The sequence below is a fragment of the Tenrec ecaudatus genome, chromosome 1, assembly GCF_050624435.1.
Source record: "Tenrec ecaudatus isolate mTenEca1 chromosome 1, mTenEca1.hap1, whole genome shotgun sequence".
NCBI classification, from domain to species: domain Eukaryota; kingdom Metazoa; phylum Chordata; class Mammalia; order Afrosoricida; family Tenrecidae; genus Tenrec; species Tenrec ecaudatus.
Window position 1 is genome coordinate 145,903,256 of NC_134530.1, and position 18,186 is coordinate 145,921,441.

General features: G+C 44.4%; 1 protein-coding gene across 2 annotated transcripts; it reads left to right on the forward strand.

The window, feature by feature from the left end:
- Window positions 1-405: 405 nt before the first annotated feature.
- Window positions 406-12,634, forward strand: LOC142436989 (acidic mammalian chitinase). Of its 2 annotated transcripts, XM_075540307.1 has the most exons (11): window positions 406-427; window positions 2,578-2,607; window positions 3,126-3,327; window positions 4,825-4,881; window positions 5,962-6,127; window positions 9,584-9,708; window positions 9,891-10,014; window positions 10,303-10,488; window positions 11,342-11,461; window positions 11,549-11,690; window positions 12,366-12,634. In XM_075540307.1, exons 1-11 carry the CDS (start codon window positions 406-408, stop codon window positions 12,632-12,634), a joined length of 1,443 nt encoding a protein of 480 aa, XP_075396422.1. The 2 variants fall into 2 exon arrangements, with proteins under 2 accessions (XP_075396422.1, XP_075396423.1); XM_075540308.1 differs by lacking the exons at window positions 406-427; window positions 3,126-3,327 and having other exon boundaries at window positions 2,570-2,607.
- Window positions 12,635-18,186: the final 5,552 nt, after the last annotated feature.

The following is an 18,186-nucleotide window of genomic DNA, read 5'->3' on the forward strand; positions in this document are numbered from 1 at the left end:
ATTTACTTTTCAATAAAGGCATGCTTTGATGCTAGGCACGAAATGTCTACAACATAAAACTCAACCACGGTATCTAAGCCGATGCTTATCAGTGCTGGGGACTGCCAAAAAGGCTATTACGCTGGTGCTTTTCGTGTCGACAGTCCCCGTCATTGCTTTTGGAGCCATCATACTGCCTTGTCTTTGTTTGCTAGGGACCAGGGTGACTGTGGTGGGAAGGTGTGAGTTGGAGGTCCTAAAAGTGATGTTTATAGGGGAGGAGTTTTGTTTACTTATTGATTAGCAAGGTACACATCTGGGTTAAGTGCTTTTCATGATAACGATAGCTTTAATGATAACGAGGAACTCAGATGGTGGGTATAAAAAGCAAATGCAGGCTCTGCTAGGCCAGTGCAGACGGCAACCATGGCAAAGCTTCTTCTCGCAGGTGAGTTTGTCGTCAGAGACCTTGCCTCCCTCTGCGATTTCTTCTTCTCTCTGGATCTTACACCGTGAGGCAGACATCCCCATGCTTGTCTATCTCTCTCCTTGCCTAGCAGTGTGTTTCTTTTAACCTTAGATATCAATAAAGAGATACTCAGGTGTGCTATGCATAAATTCCTATAGATTAGTGCAAGGTAGTCATTGTAAGGTACACATGTAAGACTTCATAGCATTCTTTGATAAACTCGAAAAGTGAACGAACTATTACAATCACAATGTTATTTCAATGGTCACAGTCCATATTCTTGATTCATATTCTACAGAAGTTGAGTTTCTTTGCAAAACTCAAATTCTACAGAGGTTGACAGCAGTGAGCAATGTCATCCTATGTCTCTGTTAGGGCCAGAGTCAAGAGATTGTCTCTGCCTTCTCTCAGAGGGAGAACAGAAATTCAGGGTTGATGTGTGAATTTCACACCTTCGCTTCCCATGTTAACGCAAGTATGATGTCAAAGACTAGTACTACATGTCTTGCCTCCAGAATTAGAGATTAGCCAAATCTCACACCTTTTCTTCAAGGATGCTTGCTTAGATTCATATCTCAAGGTTATTTTACAAAGATTGACCATGCTATGTTTTTTGTTTATTTGTTTTTTTATCATAGTATACTGTTTGAAGTCAACTTCAAGTTAGTTTATGTTTTTCATATACTTCGCATGCTTCAGAAAATTTCCAAAAATCTTTCTAATGACTTTTGTTGCTGTTTGTGGCTTTTGAGTTGAGTTTTGGCTCATAGTGACCTTGTGTAATGACATAGAACTACCCATAGGATTTTCTCAGCTGTGATTTTACAGGAGCAGATTATTAGTCTTTCTCTAACAGAGTCACTGAGTAGATTCAAACCACCAACCTTTGGATTAGCAGCCAAGTGCTTAACCATTGCATTACCAGGACTCCTTTACTACTTACTTACAGGCTTATAATAACTTATTATTACTTTGCCCTGTTTCTAAGGCAATGTTATGAGTGCTTAATAATTTTGTATTTTGAAAGCATAATACTGACTTGTACCTTGTGTAATTTGAGACCTTCATAGAAATACTATGAGCATTAATTATCTAAAATAGTCAAGATAATCCCGACATACAAATAAGTCACCTCTTGGTCTCGTACTCTTGGTGAGCGCTGGTAGCAGATTTCCTTCATTGAGCTCACTGGCCTGGTCCTAAAAGAAAAGTGCGCTTGCTTCCAAGCTCGCCTTCTCGCGTCCTTGTTGGATTGCTCCTTTCCCTGTGCTCATCTTCCTGCTACCCCTCATTTTAATTTGCATTATTTTTATGTAGAAGTCTGTGTCCTGGGCCTATGTTTGTCAGAAATATAACTAAATAGGAAAAGAGAGGTTGCCTAAATAAGTTATCGTTGTTTTCTTGTTTCCAGAATTGTTTCTTGTTCAGCTTCCATGGACCTACTAAGTTGATGAGGTACTATAAAAAATGGCACTCTTAGAAGTACAGTCATACATGGATTTAGCAAACTTTTTAGAGCCAACTAGTAGTGAGAGTTTATTATTTGCTCTAGTCCTGTGGTTTACAAACTTTTTAAAGTTTCTGAATCGTTTCTAAATACAACCTCAAGTCCAATTTGTAAAAGAATCAAGGCAGAAGTAGTCTGGTAAAACCAGGAAAAAATCGCTAGAACCTCAATCATCTCGGAGTGCTCAGTTATTCTCTCTCCTCCGAAGGTTCCTGAAGAGTGGTCAGAAGAAAGAAAGCCCCTCCTCCAAGCTCCAGGAGATAGCGAATTCATGTTTTAGAGTGTCTGCTGGAGAGCTGGGCAGGTCCCTGCTCAAGGAGCTAACAGGCATGAATGGATCATCACTGAGCAGAGTGAATTTGCGATGTTTTCAGCAAGTAGATTTTCCATTGGTAGTAGAATTCTGACTCTGCATCAGTAACATTTCTTTCTGACATGGAAGAAGAGAGGAAAAGTGCCCTTGTTTTACTAAGGGGAGGAAGAGGGGGGGGGTTACTGAACAGCTTGCTCTTTGTCACAGTCCAAAGTTCCACTGCAGCTGGAGCCATTGATCCGAGGTCCCCGCGTTAGATTCTACAAGGAATCGACCACTGACGGAGCATGCTTTCTCTTTCTCTCCTAGGTCTGGTCCTTTTGTTGAATGCTCAGCTGGGTAAGTCATGGGTACTGTTTTATCTCGGACACTATCATTTTCTACCACAAACCTCAAATCCCTATAACGTATCTATATGAAAGATCTCTGCTTTATATGCTATTTGGAATTATATCCCAATATTACTTGTAAAAGAAATATATCATGAGATAAACCATACCAGAGAGAGAGAGATTTAACTTTGAGGGAATCTACTCTCTTGGATCAGATGTCCCTTTTATTCCCTTCTGTGTGACCATCTAGGAGTTAGAAGCTTGTGTTTATTGAGCTGCATTGGGACTACTGGGCTGCTTTTCTAGATTTATCCAAGATCCTAAAACGATGTGTCAAAGTAAAATATAATCAATCCAGATCACTGACCAGTCCACAAGTTTAAATCTTGGAACTCAGCGGCAAGACTGATCATCACACCCACACAGCGACCAGGCCGGGGCAGAGGAAAGGGAAGAGAGGCAGGGCCCAAGTTTGCCGCACATTTAGTGGCACCTAAATCAGGCCCACTGCCTTACTCTCCACAGGCTCTGCCTACCAGCTGACATGCTACTTCACCAACTGGGCCCAGTACCGGCCAGGCCTGGGTCGCTTCAAGCCCGATGACATCGACCCCTGCCTCTGCACTCACCTCATCTACGCCTTTGCTGGGATGCGCAACAACGAGATCACCACCATCGAGTGGAATGACGTCACTCTCTACCAAGCTTTCAATGGCCTGAAAAACAAGTGAGAGAAGCGGGGGCCGGCTATTTGATAAACCCTTGTCAGGACGTCTCAAATGGGAATGGCAAACAGACCACTTAGGTCTTGTCTTAAAATGCAAATTAGATTCAGTGGGTCTGAAAAGCAAGACTGCGTTTTTCAAAGAACCCCAGATGGTGCTGATGGGTCTGGTCCAGCGTTATTGCTGTCAGGCGCTGTGCAGTGGATTCTGACAGGTAGCAACTCTACCTACAACAGAACGCAACACCAGCCAAGCCTGCACGAGCTTGACAATCATGAAATGTCCATGATTTTAAGCCTCTGTTTTACAGGAATAGCCTATCACTGCCTGCTTTTCCCCCACCCTAAACCTCAAATTCTGATAAGTTATCTGCATGCAAATGATCAGCTTTATAGATATGAAATGCTGATTTATTTATGTACCAAGAATACTTTTAAAATTATATGTATGAAGAAATACACCATACTAGGGCAAGAGGTCTGCTATCTATTTTTTTAAATCATTTTATCGGGGGCTCGTACAGCTCTTATCACAATCCATACATCCATCCATTATGTCAAGCACATTTGTATGCTATCTTTTTTATAGATAGATGAGTTTAATTTTGGAGGAATCTATTGTTTGGGATTAGTAGATAGTAAAAAATATTCGTTCTGTTTCTTTCTCTGTCCAAATTCTTTTAGTGACCTAAGAAACTAGTCATTACAGCTCCTTATATTAGGCAGTGGGAGGCAGAGAATATTTAAAACTATGTGCCATGGAGCTCAACTATCATGTGGGTTTGGTCTATCTTAATAGAACTTTATTTTGTGTTAAAAAAAGGTCTCTGGTATTCTTTAATTTCTAATTTATTCAGATTGTTCAAAATTGCTACAACCCACTGATATCCTCAATAGTGATGCTATCTTGAATGTAGCCACGGAGCTTTAAGCTATGATAGCTAATAAGAAACCAGCCCCTTCAGAGTGGTGCTTCTTGATATATAGTCCTTAGACTACTCGAATCAGAACCACATGGAGCACTTACGAAAAAGGCCGGCCCCTTATGCAAATCTGAGGAAAGACCTCAGGTAAGCCCGAAATCGTAGTGCCATCTTCCCACTGTGACGTTGTGCAGAATTCTCTCTGCTGTTTGAGACCCACTGTGCCAGAAAGAGCGTGTTCTTCCAAGCCAGCCAATTCAGGTCACTTGCCACAGATGCTTGGAACACAATCCAGCTCAAGCAACATTTACCATTCATCTGCTGAGACAGAATTAAGGGGAAATTATGCTTAAGTCCTATGTATCAGCAATATTATCAATCACCCATGCATTAAAAGTTCCATAATTTCAATTTCCCTATGAAAACTGGAGGGCTTTTGAAAAGATGATGACATAAAGGTTTTATAAAGAGAAATTTCAAAGCATATGGCCAAGCCTGGTCCTAAAGCTTTGTAAATTGAAATAAAGGAGCATATGCGGAATTTGAAGTGCCGGTTATTTCAAACATCTTTTTATAGGAACAGCGAGCTGAAGACTCTCCTGGCCATTGGAGGCTGGAACTTCGGAACCGCCCCGTAAGTGCTCTCCGAGATGGAACACCACATCCCAAGGCGATCTCTATCCTTTCGTAATCTGCACAATCTAAGACAGAGCTGTTGAGGGTGTTCCTTAAGAAACTGTGCTAATTGGCTTAATATGAACCTCAATATAAAGAATAACAGAAATGCAATATGAAATTAAACACAATTTATTTGATATGTTTGGACAGATAGTCTAGGACCGCATCCACAGAGGCCTAGTTTCTGGGACTCTAAAACACCCTCTTCTCAAGGAATTTCAAAGCCCAAATCCTGAGGAGGGTGTTCCTGCACCTCTTCCTAATTGCATTTTGGGAGAAGAAAAGAAAAAGTCATGCAGACATTTTGAAGGGTATATGATCTCGGGGGACACGTTGGAGAAGAGAATGCAGTGGGCTGAGTTGACTAGGTGTTCAAAGCAACAGGTACCATTTGGGAGAACGATCAGAGTTGGGTGAATAACAAAATAAGGGAAGGCGAGGTGCACTCCCTGGAAAGAGCAGTGTTAATCGTGAAGACAGGGGAAACCAAGAATCTCCTTTCATTCGAGAGGTGAGAGCAATGAAGGGCCAAGGCAGAAACTGCAGGAGGCGAGCTAGACCACAGAGCAGAGTGGCTCAAGAAATGTGGTACCTGGAGCCAGAGACCACTGGGGGAGATGCTTGTCCAGGGAAGGTGATTGCAGAGAGTCAGAGCGGACCCTACAGACCTGACTGATGGAGAACAAACGCTTCTTATGGATAGACCTTTCCGTAAAAGAGCAAGAGCTCATTATGGATAAAGTCAGAAAAGGAGAGCCAATGATGAGTTTAAAACAAGCTAAAGCTTTCTCAATAGAAAGAAGTTATACATTGACTTGTTTCTCTGATAACTCTGAACATGCAGCTTCATGAAATGTCGTGAACATGTAGAGGAAGGCAGAGGTCTCACTTAGTATCTGCTTGAGAAGGGGCAGAAGGCATCACATCAATAGAGAGTGGCATGGGTCCCCGGAGGAAGTTCGGAGGACCACAGCATGGACATGCCGTGCACATATGGATATGATCGGCAGTAATGACTTTTCTTCCATCCTCCCAGGTTCACTGCCATGGTTTCCACTCCTGAGAACCGCCAGACTTTCATTGCCTCCGTCATCAAATTCCTGCGTCAGTATGAGTTTGATGGGCTGGACTTTGACTGGGAGTATCCTGGCTCTCGTGGGAGCCCTCCTCAGGACAAGCACCTCTTCACCGTCCTGGTGCAGGTGAGCAGGAAATAACAACCTAAGGAAAGCCATGGCCTGTTCTTTCCAGGTCGTGGCCTCCCCCTCCCCCCATATTCCAGAGTAAAACTAACTCATTTAGAATGATAAAATCCTATCAGTGCAAGGAAGCCCCGGTGGCATAGTGGTTAGGTCTTGGGCTGCTAACTGCATGGTCAGCAGTTAGAAACCATCGGTCACTCCTTGAGAGGAAGACTGGCCTTTCTCCTGTAAAGCGTTAGTCTCGGAAATCAACAGGGCCAGCTCTACCCTGTCCTCTTGGGTCACGATGAGTCGGCATTCACTGGATGGCAGTGAGCTATCATTGCAAAGACTTTAAAGATCATGCATTCATTCCACAAGTTTGTTTGATAATAATGGTGATAGTATTAACAAGCCACACGTTTACTATATGCCAGGCAATATATTCCGTGATATTTCACAAGCTATAACACTGGGTACTAAGAAGTAAATTGCGCAAACATCACTCAACTGGTAGGTGCCATGCAGTTTGATAATAGAGTCCTGTCTATTTTTTTTCCTGGTTTTGATTTTTTAAATTTATTTCTTTTAATAAATCACTTTATTGGGGGATCTTACAGCTCTCAGAACATTCCAGGCATCCATTGTATTAAGGATATTTGTACATATGTTTCCATCATCATTTCCAAAACATTTTCTTTCTACTTGAACCCTTGGTATCAGCTCCTCTTTTGCCCCCTCTCTCCCCGCCCTTCCCACCCTTGTGAACCCTTCATAATTTATACATTATTTTTATTTTCACATTTTACACCATCCGCTGTCTCCCTTCACCCACGTTTCTGTTGTTCATCCCTCTGGGGTGAGGGGTGGTACATCAGTCATTGCAATTGGATCCCCCTTTCTCCCTCATCTCTCCCCACCTTCCCCCTACCCTCATGGTATCACTACTCTTGTTATTGGTCTTGATGGTTTATCTATTCTAGACTCTGTGTCTTAAGCTCTTATCTGTGCCAGTATCATGCTCTGGTCTGGTCAAATTTGTAAGGTAGGACTTGAGTCATGATAGTGAGGGGGAGAAAGCATTAGAGACCTAGAAGAATGTTGTATGAATTGCCAGTGCTATACTGCACCCTGGCTAGTTTGTCCCTTTCATGTGGCCCTTCTGTGAGACAATGCCCCACTGTCTATCGATGGACTTTGAGTCTCCATTCTGACCGCCCCCCTCATTCACCTAAATGATTGTTTGTTTGGAGTCTTCTGATGCTTGATACCTGACTCCAGAGACACCTCGTGACCGCATGGGTACGTGTGCTTCTTCCATGTGGGCTTTGCTGCTTTCCTGCTAGATGGCTGCTAGCTTAACTTCAAGCCTTTAAGACCCTAGACACTATCTCTTTTAATAGCCGGGCACCATCAGCTCTCTTCACCACATTTGCTTATGTACCCATTTTGTCTTCCGCATCATGTCAGAAAGGTGAGCATCACAGAATGGCAGGTTACTAGAACAAAGTGTTCTTACATTGACGGAGGACTTGAGTGGAGAGCCAATGTCCATCTGCTACCTTAATATTTAACCTATAATATATGTACTTAGACCTATATCCCTATCATTATATATTAATATATTTACATAAGTACATGCCTGTTTATACCTCTTTAAATGTCTTTTACCTCCTGGTTCATTCCTCTATTTCCTTTTACTTTCCTCCTGTTCCACTTTCATGTTTCACCTTCATTCAGCTCTCTGTATTCCTCTCAGCAACATTGCACTTGATCGAACCCCATCAGGCATTCTATGCCCTCTTCACCATAGATTTTTAGATCTCTTGTGCCTTTGACACTAGTTTTGTTGGCTCCCCCTTCCTTTTCTCCCACCTCCTCCTCTCCCTGTCCCCCAAGAACAGTAGGTCCCATTGCTTTCTCCTCGGGATTACTTATCCTGACTGTTATGTAGATAGACATGAAAAAAATAAAAAGGAAAAAATAGCCTATGAATAGTTCCAGGTCTGTCTGCTGCCCTTATGAATGTTTTTCATCAGGTCTGCTGCAGTGCCAGGCCCCGTCCCCAAGTCCAAAGTCGATTTTCAGAACTCCTCGGGGACTCTGTAGCTTTGCTCCCTTGCTGCTCTGTTGTGTTCCCTTCGTGTTACACTGTGGTCTGGGGTGGGAGTAGGAGCCTGGGGCGTGAGGGGTGGGGTGGACAGGCAGAGTGTCAGACCGGGTATAAGTCCTGCACTGTGTCTCTGCAGCTGGCTCCCCATAGCACTCTGGCTCAGTAAGGGAATGTCATGTCGTTTGGTGAGGCCGATCCTAAAGTCCTCTCTGTGCATTGGCTGCTCTGAGTGGGAATGTTGTCTTCGAAGCTTGGTGGACCAGGATACCGTTCTCTCTCTCTCTCTCTCTCTCTCTCTCTCTCTCTCTCTCTCTCTCTCTCTCTCTCTCTCTCTCTCTCCCTCTTGGTTTGCTCCCCTGTGTTCTGGGAGGACCTGGCTCTCTCCCCTGTGTCTTCAGTGTCGCCCTCTGTAGTCATTCTTCTGGGGAGGTGGGAGGTGGGTGGGTGACGTAGCTGGGATAGGGGCCAGCCCGGTCAGCAGACTTCTCTGTTAGTTCACTGCTTCCTGCCAGTATGTCGCCCTCAAGGCTTGGTGTCTATTACTATGCAGCAACTGGTGTACTGCATAGTGAAGTTCTGGTGGCGTGGTGAATATGTTCTGTGTGCCTAACTGCAAGGTCAGCAGTTCCACTCCACAGTCAACTCTGCGGGGGAAAGATGAGGTTTTCTACCCCTGAGAAGACGTACAGCCTCAGAAACCCAAAGGGCCAGTCAACTCTGTCCTGTAGGGTCACTGTGCCTAAGAACTGGCTCAGTGGCAGTATTGTTTCTGCTAAGTATTAACAATTATGATTGTTGCCTAGCTTTTACTCTGTGCCAGGTACTGAGTTAGGTGTAGGGGTTAGAGATAAAAATAAAACATTCAGTCCTCGGCTTTAGGAGCACACAATGCACGGTGGAAGGCTGACTCACAGTCACGGCGTGTGATCAGTGTCGTGACCGAGGTATGCAGAGGGCGGGGATTCATGCTGATCTGATGCAGGAGCCTCAGAAAGGACTTCCTAAGGAAGGGATGCTTGAACGCAGCTTCTAAAGAAAGAGTGCTAGCCAACTAAATGAGGGGTGAGACCTGCACACACAACGAATAGACATGCACGGGCAAGTGGATGAGTGATAGATGAGGTTCCACAGGAGGCCAGAATTACATCGTATGGGGCCTGGTATATTATGTGAAGAAATGTGTGGGTTAGGAAGGTATAAATAGGATTCATAGTCTCTCTTTTAGCTGCTTTGTAAGGATGCTAAAAGACTAAATGAAGCCAGCAAAAGCATGTGTACGTACTGTGAAAACACACATAGATTTATTTTTATTTAGGGAGCTGGAAGCATCTTCACTGATATCCTGCTATATTTGACCATTCCAGGAAATGCGTGAAGCTTTTGAGCAGGAGGCCAAGCAAGTCAACAGGCCCAGGCTGATGGTCACGGCCGCTGTAGCTGCTGGCATCTCCAACATCCAGTCTGGCTATGAGATCCCCCAGCTGTCCCAGTGAGTGACGCACCTTATCCTCAAACTCCTCTGGGAATCGCCCGTGCAGGACAGACTTGTCCTTTGTTATGTCTTGCTGTTTAGGGACCTTGATCAAGAGTCTTTGGAAGTGGTATCTTTTGCCTGAATGAATGTACAGTGTGACCATCAGAAATTATTTCAAATCCTTTATCCCGCTTCAGGTACCTGGATTACATCCACGTCATGACCTATGACCTCCATGGCTCCTGGGAGGGCTACACAGGAGAGAACAGCCCCCTCTACAAGTACCCTACTGACACTGGCAGCAACGCCTACCTCAATGTGGTGAGCCCCTGCCCAGACGCACATGCAGATGATGGATGTTGCTATAAATTACATGAAGAATTACTTAGAAAATCAAAATAAACTCTGATAATGGGTCACTTGGACCCCTGCCCTCCTAAGGGGGCTGTCGTGTCATAACAACTCTAGTTCCACCAAAATATCGGGGGGGGGAGCTAATTAATCTATCATCAACATCATAAATGTTGCCAGCCGGCACACTGAACTAACATAGCTGTGAATGGGGCCATCCGCTGGCTAGGGCCTGTAGCTAAGCCACTGCTGTTGCAGGATTATGCCATGAACTACTGGAAGGATAACGGGGCCCCAGCTGAGAAGCTCATCGTTGGATTCCCAGCCTACGGACACACCTTCATCTTGAGCAACCCCTCCAACACCGGCATTGGCGCCCCCACTTCTGGTGCTGGTCCTGCTGGGCCCTACACCAGGCAGACTGGATTCTGGGCCTACTATGAGGTAGGTGAAGGAGCCCTGGTGGTCTAACATTTAAGCACTCAAGTAGTCACCAAAAGGTTGGTAGTTGGCATCCACCTCGCAGGGAGACAGACCTGGTCATCTATCCCCATAAAGATTACAGCCTGGGAAAGCCTACGGGGCAATTCTACTTGATCGCAGGGGGCCAGTATTAATAGAAATCCATTTGTCAGCACTTATTAACATGGGGTAACATAGACTGAATAATGTTCTGTAAATTTTGTGCATGGCGTTAGCCAGTAGGCTCTGCAGAAACCTTGACTCTTTGTTCTGTCCCCTACCTGCCTGAGTAAGACTCCAATAGTAAGCCTTGGTGGGTGGGGGTTGGGTACCCAGCTCCTTACTGAAGCCTCTGTGGACTCCCTGGGGAAAAGGTGAGCAGTTTGCTTTTGTAAAGATTGTAGCCTTGAAAACCCGGTGGCTGGTTCTGCACTGCTTTATAGAGTTGCTGGGAGTAGAAACCGACCGTTATGGGAGAAGGATCTCTCAAATGCATAAAGTATTTAAATTATTTGCTCACTTACCTAATCTAAAAAGCACTTAATGATGTGCAATAGCCCTTCAAGCAAAAGCACATACAGTTAAAATCATTTATATTAACGCACAAAGGAATGAAATAAATATACCTTTCACGTGACTGTGGGTTTCAAAGATCAAACATTAAGCATAAGGGCAGCCTGAGAGCATTGGGGAGCAGACTGATTTTCTTTAAATCCAGGGACAATCTCAATTAGGGACATGAAAGAACATAAAATGAAAGGGCAAGTGTATGTTTGGTTCATTCATTGCGGTTACATGAGTATTTAACAAATCTGAATTTCTTGGCTTTTTAAAGATCTGCACCTTCCTGAAAAATGGAGCCACTCAGGAATGGGATGCCCCCCAAGATGTGCCTTATGCCTATCAGGGCAATGAGTGGGTTGGTTATGACAATGTCAAGAGCTTCAATATCAAGGTAAGATCAGCTCTTCAGACATGGTGAGGTACCAGCCTTGAGTCCCAGGAAGTAAAATGGCTCCTGGTGTTTTCTGTGCTTGAACAGGCTCAGTGGCTTAAGCAGAACAACTTTGGAGGTGCCATGGTCTGGGCCATTGACTTGGATGATTTCACTGGTACCTTCTGCAACCAGGGCAAGTTCCCCTTGATCAGTACCCTGAAGAACGCTCTTGGCCTGCAGAGTGCAAGTAAGTGACAGCAAGAAATTCCCAGGACATAGAAATTCTTCTCTAACTCAAAACACAAGCTTCACGTTTTCTCACCTCCATTGACCAGAGAACATCTTTCCACTGCTCTTGCTCAACTGACAGACAGATGCTAAACTTCCATGGTAGGAGCTTTGTGCTCTTATGGGAAACCAGCTCTACTTGGGTAGGCTTTCTAGTCTGCTAAGTCTTAAAGGTGTAGAAGAGCTAAGCATTTCTCTGAAAATATTTTGATTAAAATTCTTTCAGCCTACCTGAGGAGATTTAATAGGAAACCCTCATGCATGCTCACATATCTTAATCTGCAATCAGGATTAAGTACCAACTCCCTATTTTCCCCCAGCCGTCTCAGAGATTTCCTCTCTTATGTGCCCACGACTTTACCCAGATCCTAGAAAAGTTGTTTTGCACATACCAGGTGCTCAGTAAATATTTGTTGATTTTGACAGTGTTAAAGGAAGAGAGAGCTTTTTTCAAAATTTCAGGTTGGCCTGAAATAGCTTTTTCAAATTCCAGAGGATGGAACTCTCCTATGGTCCCCTCAATTTCAAAGATCCAGAAGCTAACTGCACCCCAACTCCAGTTTTCATCTCCTTCCAGGTCTCTTCACCTCTGGACAAAGCTCACCAGTCTGCCTTTTATGTTGTATGTTTTCAGGTTGCACTGCTCCTGCTCAGCCCATTGCCCCAATAACACCCCCTCCCAGCAGTGGAAGCGGGAGCGGAAGCGGGAGCGGAAGCGGAAGCAGCAGTTCAGGAGGCAGCTCTGGTGGCAGTGGATTCTGTGCTGGCAAAGCCAACGGACTGTACCCTGTGGCTAATAACAGAAATGCTTTCTGGCACTGCCTGAATGGGATCACGTACGAGCAGCATTGCCAGGCAGGGCTTGTCTTTGACACCAGCTGTGATTGCTGCAACTGGGCGTGACCCTGAGCTGTACCTTCATTCTCTGTAGTGCTCAAAGTCTCTTTTGTCTAGGACACCCATGTCCTGCCTAGAGTTCTGCAATAAAAATTCAACCATAAAAACATGAGTATTGTTAGTTTTATGTGATTTTGGTAGTGTCATGGAATCCATTGTGCTCCTGAAAAGTGTATGTTAGGGTCCTGCTCGCTAAACTTGTGGGTGTAATCCCACTTGGAAATAGGTTGTTTCTTTGCTAGGCTTATAAGGCCATCCCAGTATGTCCTAAACCTAATCACGTCTGTGTTATAGAGAGTGACAATTTGACACATAAGCGAGCATAAATGGGAGAGGGTGGAGGTCAGATACCACATGAACACCTCCAATGAGGCAGACGATGTCAGAGCAACAGAAACGGAAGAAACAGGACTTCCCTGACCCAGACCAGAACTCACTGCCATGGAGTCTATTCCGATTCATAGCAATGCTAGAGAGGCAGGGTCGAATGCCCCTGTGGGTTTCCAACACTAAAGCTTTATGGGAGTGGAAAGCCTCACACTTGTTTCAAACTGCTGACCTTATGGTTAGCAGCCCAATGCATAACCCACTACGCCATCAGGGCGCCTTCCTTTTTCTGAAAGCCAGTGCCCAGAATGCGGACACTCGTGGTATGCGAGTTACAGCAGCACTAGGAAGCTAAGATGGGTAGAGACCTCTAGGTGTGAGAATCCAGTCCGTCCATGGGAGACAAGTGATCAAAGAGAGTGTGTGGTGAAGCGGCAGAACCAGCAGCCCCATAGACTTCTCTCTGCCTGAATGGATCTACCGGAAGGCTGAAAGTCTATGAGGAGAAAACGTTTGAATGAGTGGCTCAGGGACTGCATGAAGGGCCGAAGAGAAAAGGTGGACAGTCTGTTGAATGTCCCCAGAGAGGCGCCCCAGTGATTAGTGATTAGGCCACTTCTGAGGACTAAAACTGGTCCAGCACCTCTTGTGGTGGAAGCTTTGGGAAGATCTGTGCAGTGGACTCTTTTTGAGGTGTCTGCCCTGGGAGTGTAGGGGTTATGCATTGACTGCTAACTACAGAGTTAGCAGTTTGAAACTACCAGCCACTCCCCTGGAGAAAGACAGGGCTTTCTGTTCCTATAAAGAGTTAAAGTCTCAGAAGCTCGTACGGTCAGTTCTACCCTGCCCTATAGGGTCACTACACCTTGATGTCCAATAGAATCAGCGGCAACTCGATGCCCATGAGATTTTGTGTTTTATTTTGGCCTGTTTATGAGCATGGATATCCAGCTGGGTTCAGCACCAGCTGCTGAGTCTGTACTACATAACATAATCTCCTCTTCTTGGGCTGATGGTTGCCTGGGGTGGGTGTCAGACTCTAGCAAGCCAATCAGATGATCACTCCTTATAATTTTCAATTGAAGCAAGGAATTGTCACTTAGTCTTGAGACTATCTGGGTCTGTACTATGTAAACCTGGGAGCTTCCCTGACTGACACTGTAACTGCCTTGAGGTTAGAGGAGACTCGAAAGCTCCCTGAGTCAGAACAAGAAGGCTAAAGTGGCCCTGCAGGAAAAAAAATAAAGCCGCCATGTAAGTTGGGCCACCTTACCAACGGCTTTCAAACCGCTGATTCTAGTTCTTTCTTAAGACAAAGTGCCTTTCTAACTTTGAATTCCGTGAAACTTCTTTAAAATCATGGGGAAAGATTTCCTTGCTGCATAAGTTTGTTCACTGTTGGTTTATTTATTTGCAATAGATGGGAATCTAGCTAAGATAATCAGAGAATAAGGACTAATATTTTATGGCTTGCTTGTAGCATTTAATGGGCTAGACTCTTCTAAGTAACTTATGCGTTTTGTTTCTTTTATTTAGTTTTTTTTTAAAAAAAACCATTTTATTAGGGACTCATACAACTCTTATCATAATCCATACATACATCAATTGTATAAAGCACATCTGTACATTCTTTGCCCTAATCAATTTCAAAGCATTTGCTCTCCACGTAAGCCCTTTGCATCGAGTCCTCTTTTTTCCCCTCCCTCCCGGCTCCCCCTTCCCTCATGAGCCCTTGATAATTTATCAATTATTATTTTGTCATAGCTTGCCCTGTCCCACATCTCCCTTCACCCTCTTTTCTGTTGTCCATCCCCCAGGGAGGAGGTCACATGTAGATCCTTGTAATGAATTCCCCCTTTCTAACCCACTCACCCTCTACCCTCCCAGTATCGCCACTCACACCACTGGTCCTGGAGGTATCATCCGCCCTGGATTCCCTGTGTCTCCACCTCCTATCTGCACCAGTGTACATCTTCTGCTCTATCCAGTCTTGCAAGGTAGAATTCGGATCATGATAATTGGGCAGGGAGGAAGCCTTTAGGAACTAGAGGAAAGCTGTATTCTTCATTGGTGCTACATCGCACCCTGACTGACTCATCTCCTCCCCTAAACTCCTCTGCAAAGGGATCTCCAGTGGCCGACAAATGGGCTTTTGGGTCTCCACTCTGCACTTCCCCATTCATTCACTATGGTAAGATTTTTTTTTTCTGATTATGCCTTATCCCTTCGACACCTCGTGATCGCTCAGGCTGGTGTGCTTCTTCCATGTGGGCTTTGTTGCTTCTGAGCTAGATGGCTGTTTGTTCACCTTCAAGCCTTTAAGGCTCTAGACACTCTCTTTTGATAGCCGGGCACCATCAGCTTTCTTCACATTTGCTTGTTCACCCGCTTTGTCTTCAGCAGTTGTGTCAGGAGGGTGAGCATCATAGAATGCCAATTTAATAGAAAAAAGTATTCATGCATTGAGGGATTATTTGAGTAGAGGCCCAAGGTCCTTCCACCACCTTAATACAGCAATCTTACTACCACCACTACTTCTCACCTATCAAGTCAATTCTGACTCATAGCGACTCTATAGGACAGGGTACAACTACCCCTATGGATTTTTGAGTCTGTAACTCTTTAAGGGAGTAAAATGTCTCATCTCTCTCCTGTGGAGCAGCTGGTGGTTTTTAACTGCTGACTTCTCATTTCACAGTCCAATGTGTTACACACTATGACACTAGGACTCCTACAGCAAGCTTAGGGGGTCAAAAATACTATTAACTAAATAAACTGAAGCCCAAGAGGGCTAGGAAATATGCCAAGCATCACACAGCTAGCGAGTTGCAAAGGCAGGTTCAAGATTTTACAGGCCATCCTGAAACAAATTTCAATGCTTTCATAGAAGATAATAGAACTGATAACAATGGTGAAGTATTCATAGTTTTTTGGACAATGGTCTTCACCCATTAATTCACTCACTCTTTATTACAGGACAGGTAATGCACTGTGGGACACAGTGGTGGTTCAGCAATGGAATCCTTACCTCTCCTGCAGGAGACTCAGGTTTGATAGCCAGTCAATGTACTTCATGCGCAGGCACCCTGATTGGTCAGTGTAGGACTATGTGGTGCGTCGTGCTGAACAGGCTTCACTGGAGGTTTCTGATGAAAACAGAATAGGCCTAGTGACCTTCTTTCGAACGTCAGTCAGTGAACATTATGAATCTTAACGGCCTGATTTGCAACTGGTCATGGGCTGGCAGGAAAACTTGGCAGCATCTCATCTAGTTGTGTCTAGGGTCACCCTGAGTTGAGGGCAGCTGGCGACAACGAAGTCCCAGGAAATGAAGACTCAACTCTGACAAAGACTGGTACTGAATTAGGAATATGGTTTTTCTATCTATAGTCTTTTTAACTCTCCCCAAATGACATTTTTCATGGGTTAAGGAAGGGGGGGGATATGTGTAAAGGAGTAGCAGATTCAGTTGTGATTATTGACGAGATCAACTGTGGTTGCAAAAGCTTGTGGCTCCGGTGTGGCAAGTAATCAGTGTTGCCATAAAACTAGGTATAAGATGAGCCATCTCAAATAGAGGAAAGAACTAGCAGGCAAAGGGCATTTATAGAGGTCTAAATACAGCATGTACATATGTAAATACATTTATACATGACAATGGGGAAATAGATCTATGTGCATATATTTATAGGGTTAGTATTAAGGTAGCAGATGGACATTGGGTCTCTAATCAAGTACTCCCTCAATTAAGAACATTTTGTTCTATTAAGCTGGCATTCCATGATGCTCACCTTCCTGACACGATTGCTGAAGATAAAGTGAGTGCATAAGCAAATGTGGTGAAGAAAACTGATGGTGCCCGGCTACTAAAAGATATAGCATCTGGGGTCTTAAAGGCTTGAAGATAAATAAGTGACCATCTAGCTGAGAAGCAACAAAGCCCACATGGAAGAAGCACATCAGCCTGGGTGATCACAGGGTGTCCATATTATCAAATATCAGACATCAAAAAACAAAATATCATATCATTATGAATGAGAAAAAGGGCAGGGTGGGGGCCCAAAGCCCATCTGTAGACAACTGGGCAACCCTTTATAGAAGGGTCTCAGAGAGGAGACCAGCCAGTCAGGATGCAGTATAGTACCGATGAACATACAACTTTCCCGAAGTTCTTTATTGCTTCATCCCCATCACACTATCATGACCCCAATTCTACCTTACAAATCCGGCTAGACCAGAGGATGTACACTGGTACAGATAAGAGCTGGAAACACAGGGAATCCAGGACAGATAAACCCCTCAGGACCAATAATGAGTAGTGATACCCGGAGAGTAAGGGGGCGGTGGGGGAGAAAAGGGGAACCGATCACATTGATCTACATATAACCCCCTCCCTAAGGGACAGACAACAGAAACGTGGGTGAAGGGAGACATCATTCAGTATAAGACATGAAAAAATAATAATAATTTATAAATTATCAAGGGTTCGTGAGGGAAGGAGGGTGGGGCAGGGAGGGGGAAAATGAGGAGCTGATACCAAGGGCTCAAGTAGAGAGAAAATGTTTTGAGGATGATGATGGCAACAAATATACAAATGTTCTTGACACAATGGATGTATGTATGGATTGTAATGAGTTGCACAAGCCCCCGATAAAATTATTTTTAATAAATAAATAAATAATAAGCCAGCTTAGAAGTAAGAAAGGGGATGTCATGACCAAGAGAAATAAGAGGAGGCGAGAGTAGAGTGCATCCTTTGGACCCCAAGATCCTTGCACACTGAACTACCTTGGTCAGACAGAAAGCTGTGAAACAGGATGAACCAGAGCATAAGACAGAGTGCTGGACTTCCTAGTCCATGGAGCAAGTAAACCTTAGTGCCTTTGGGCAGGTGGCTGGCTTGTGGAGTGGAGTGTCTCAAGCCACTTGGTTAAGAGAGATAAGTTTACTGGCACGGAGCTAGAGTTTCATGTCTCCAGGATGAGTTCTATGGTGGAGTGGTATACCTTTGGGGCACTTATAGGCAACCCTAAAAGAGTTTTGTAACATAGTCTGAGCAGGACAGAGGTCAAGTGGCTGTGTAACTAAAATACCAAGGACCAGAAAGAGGCCTCCGTGTGACACAGCTGAGAAGAGATTTTTCTTGTCCAGATAATTGTATCCTGAACTTGTTAACTTTGGGCTTCGAATGTTATCCATAGCCTTCTGCAGACTGGGTGCTCACAATTTAA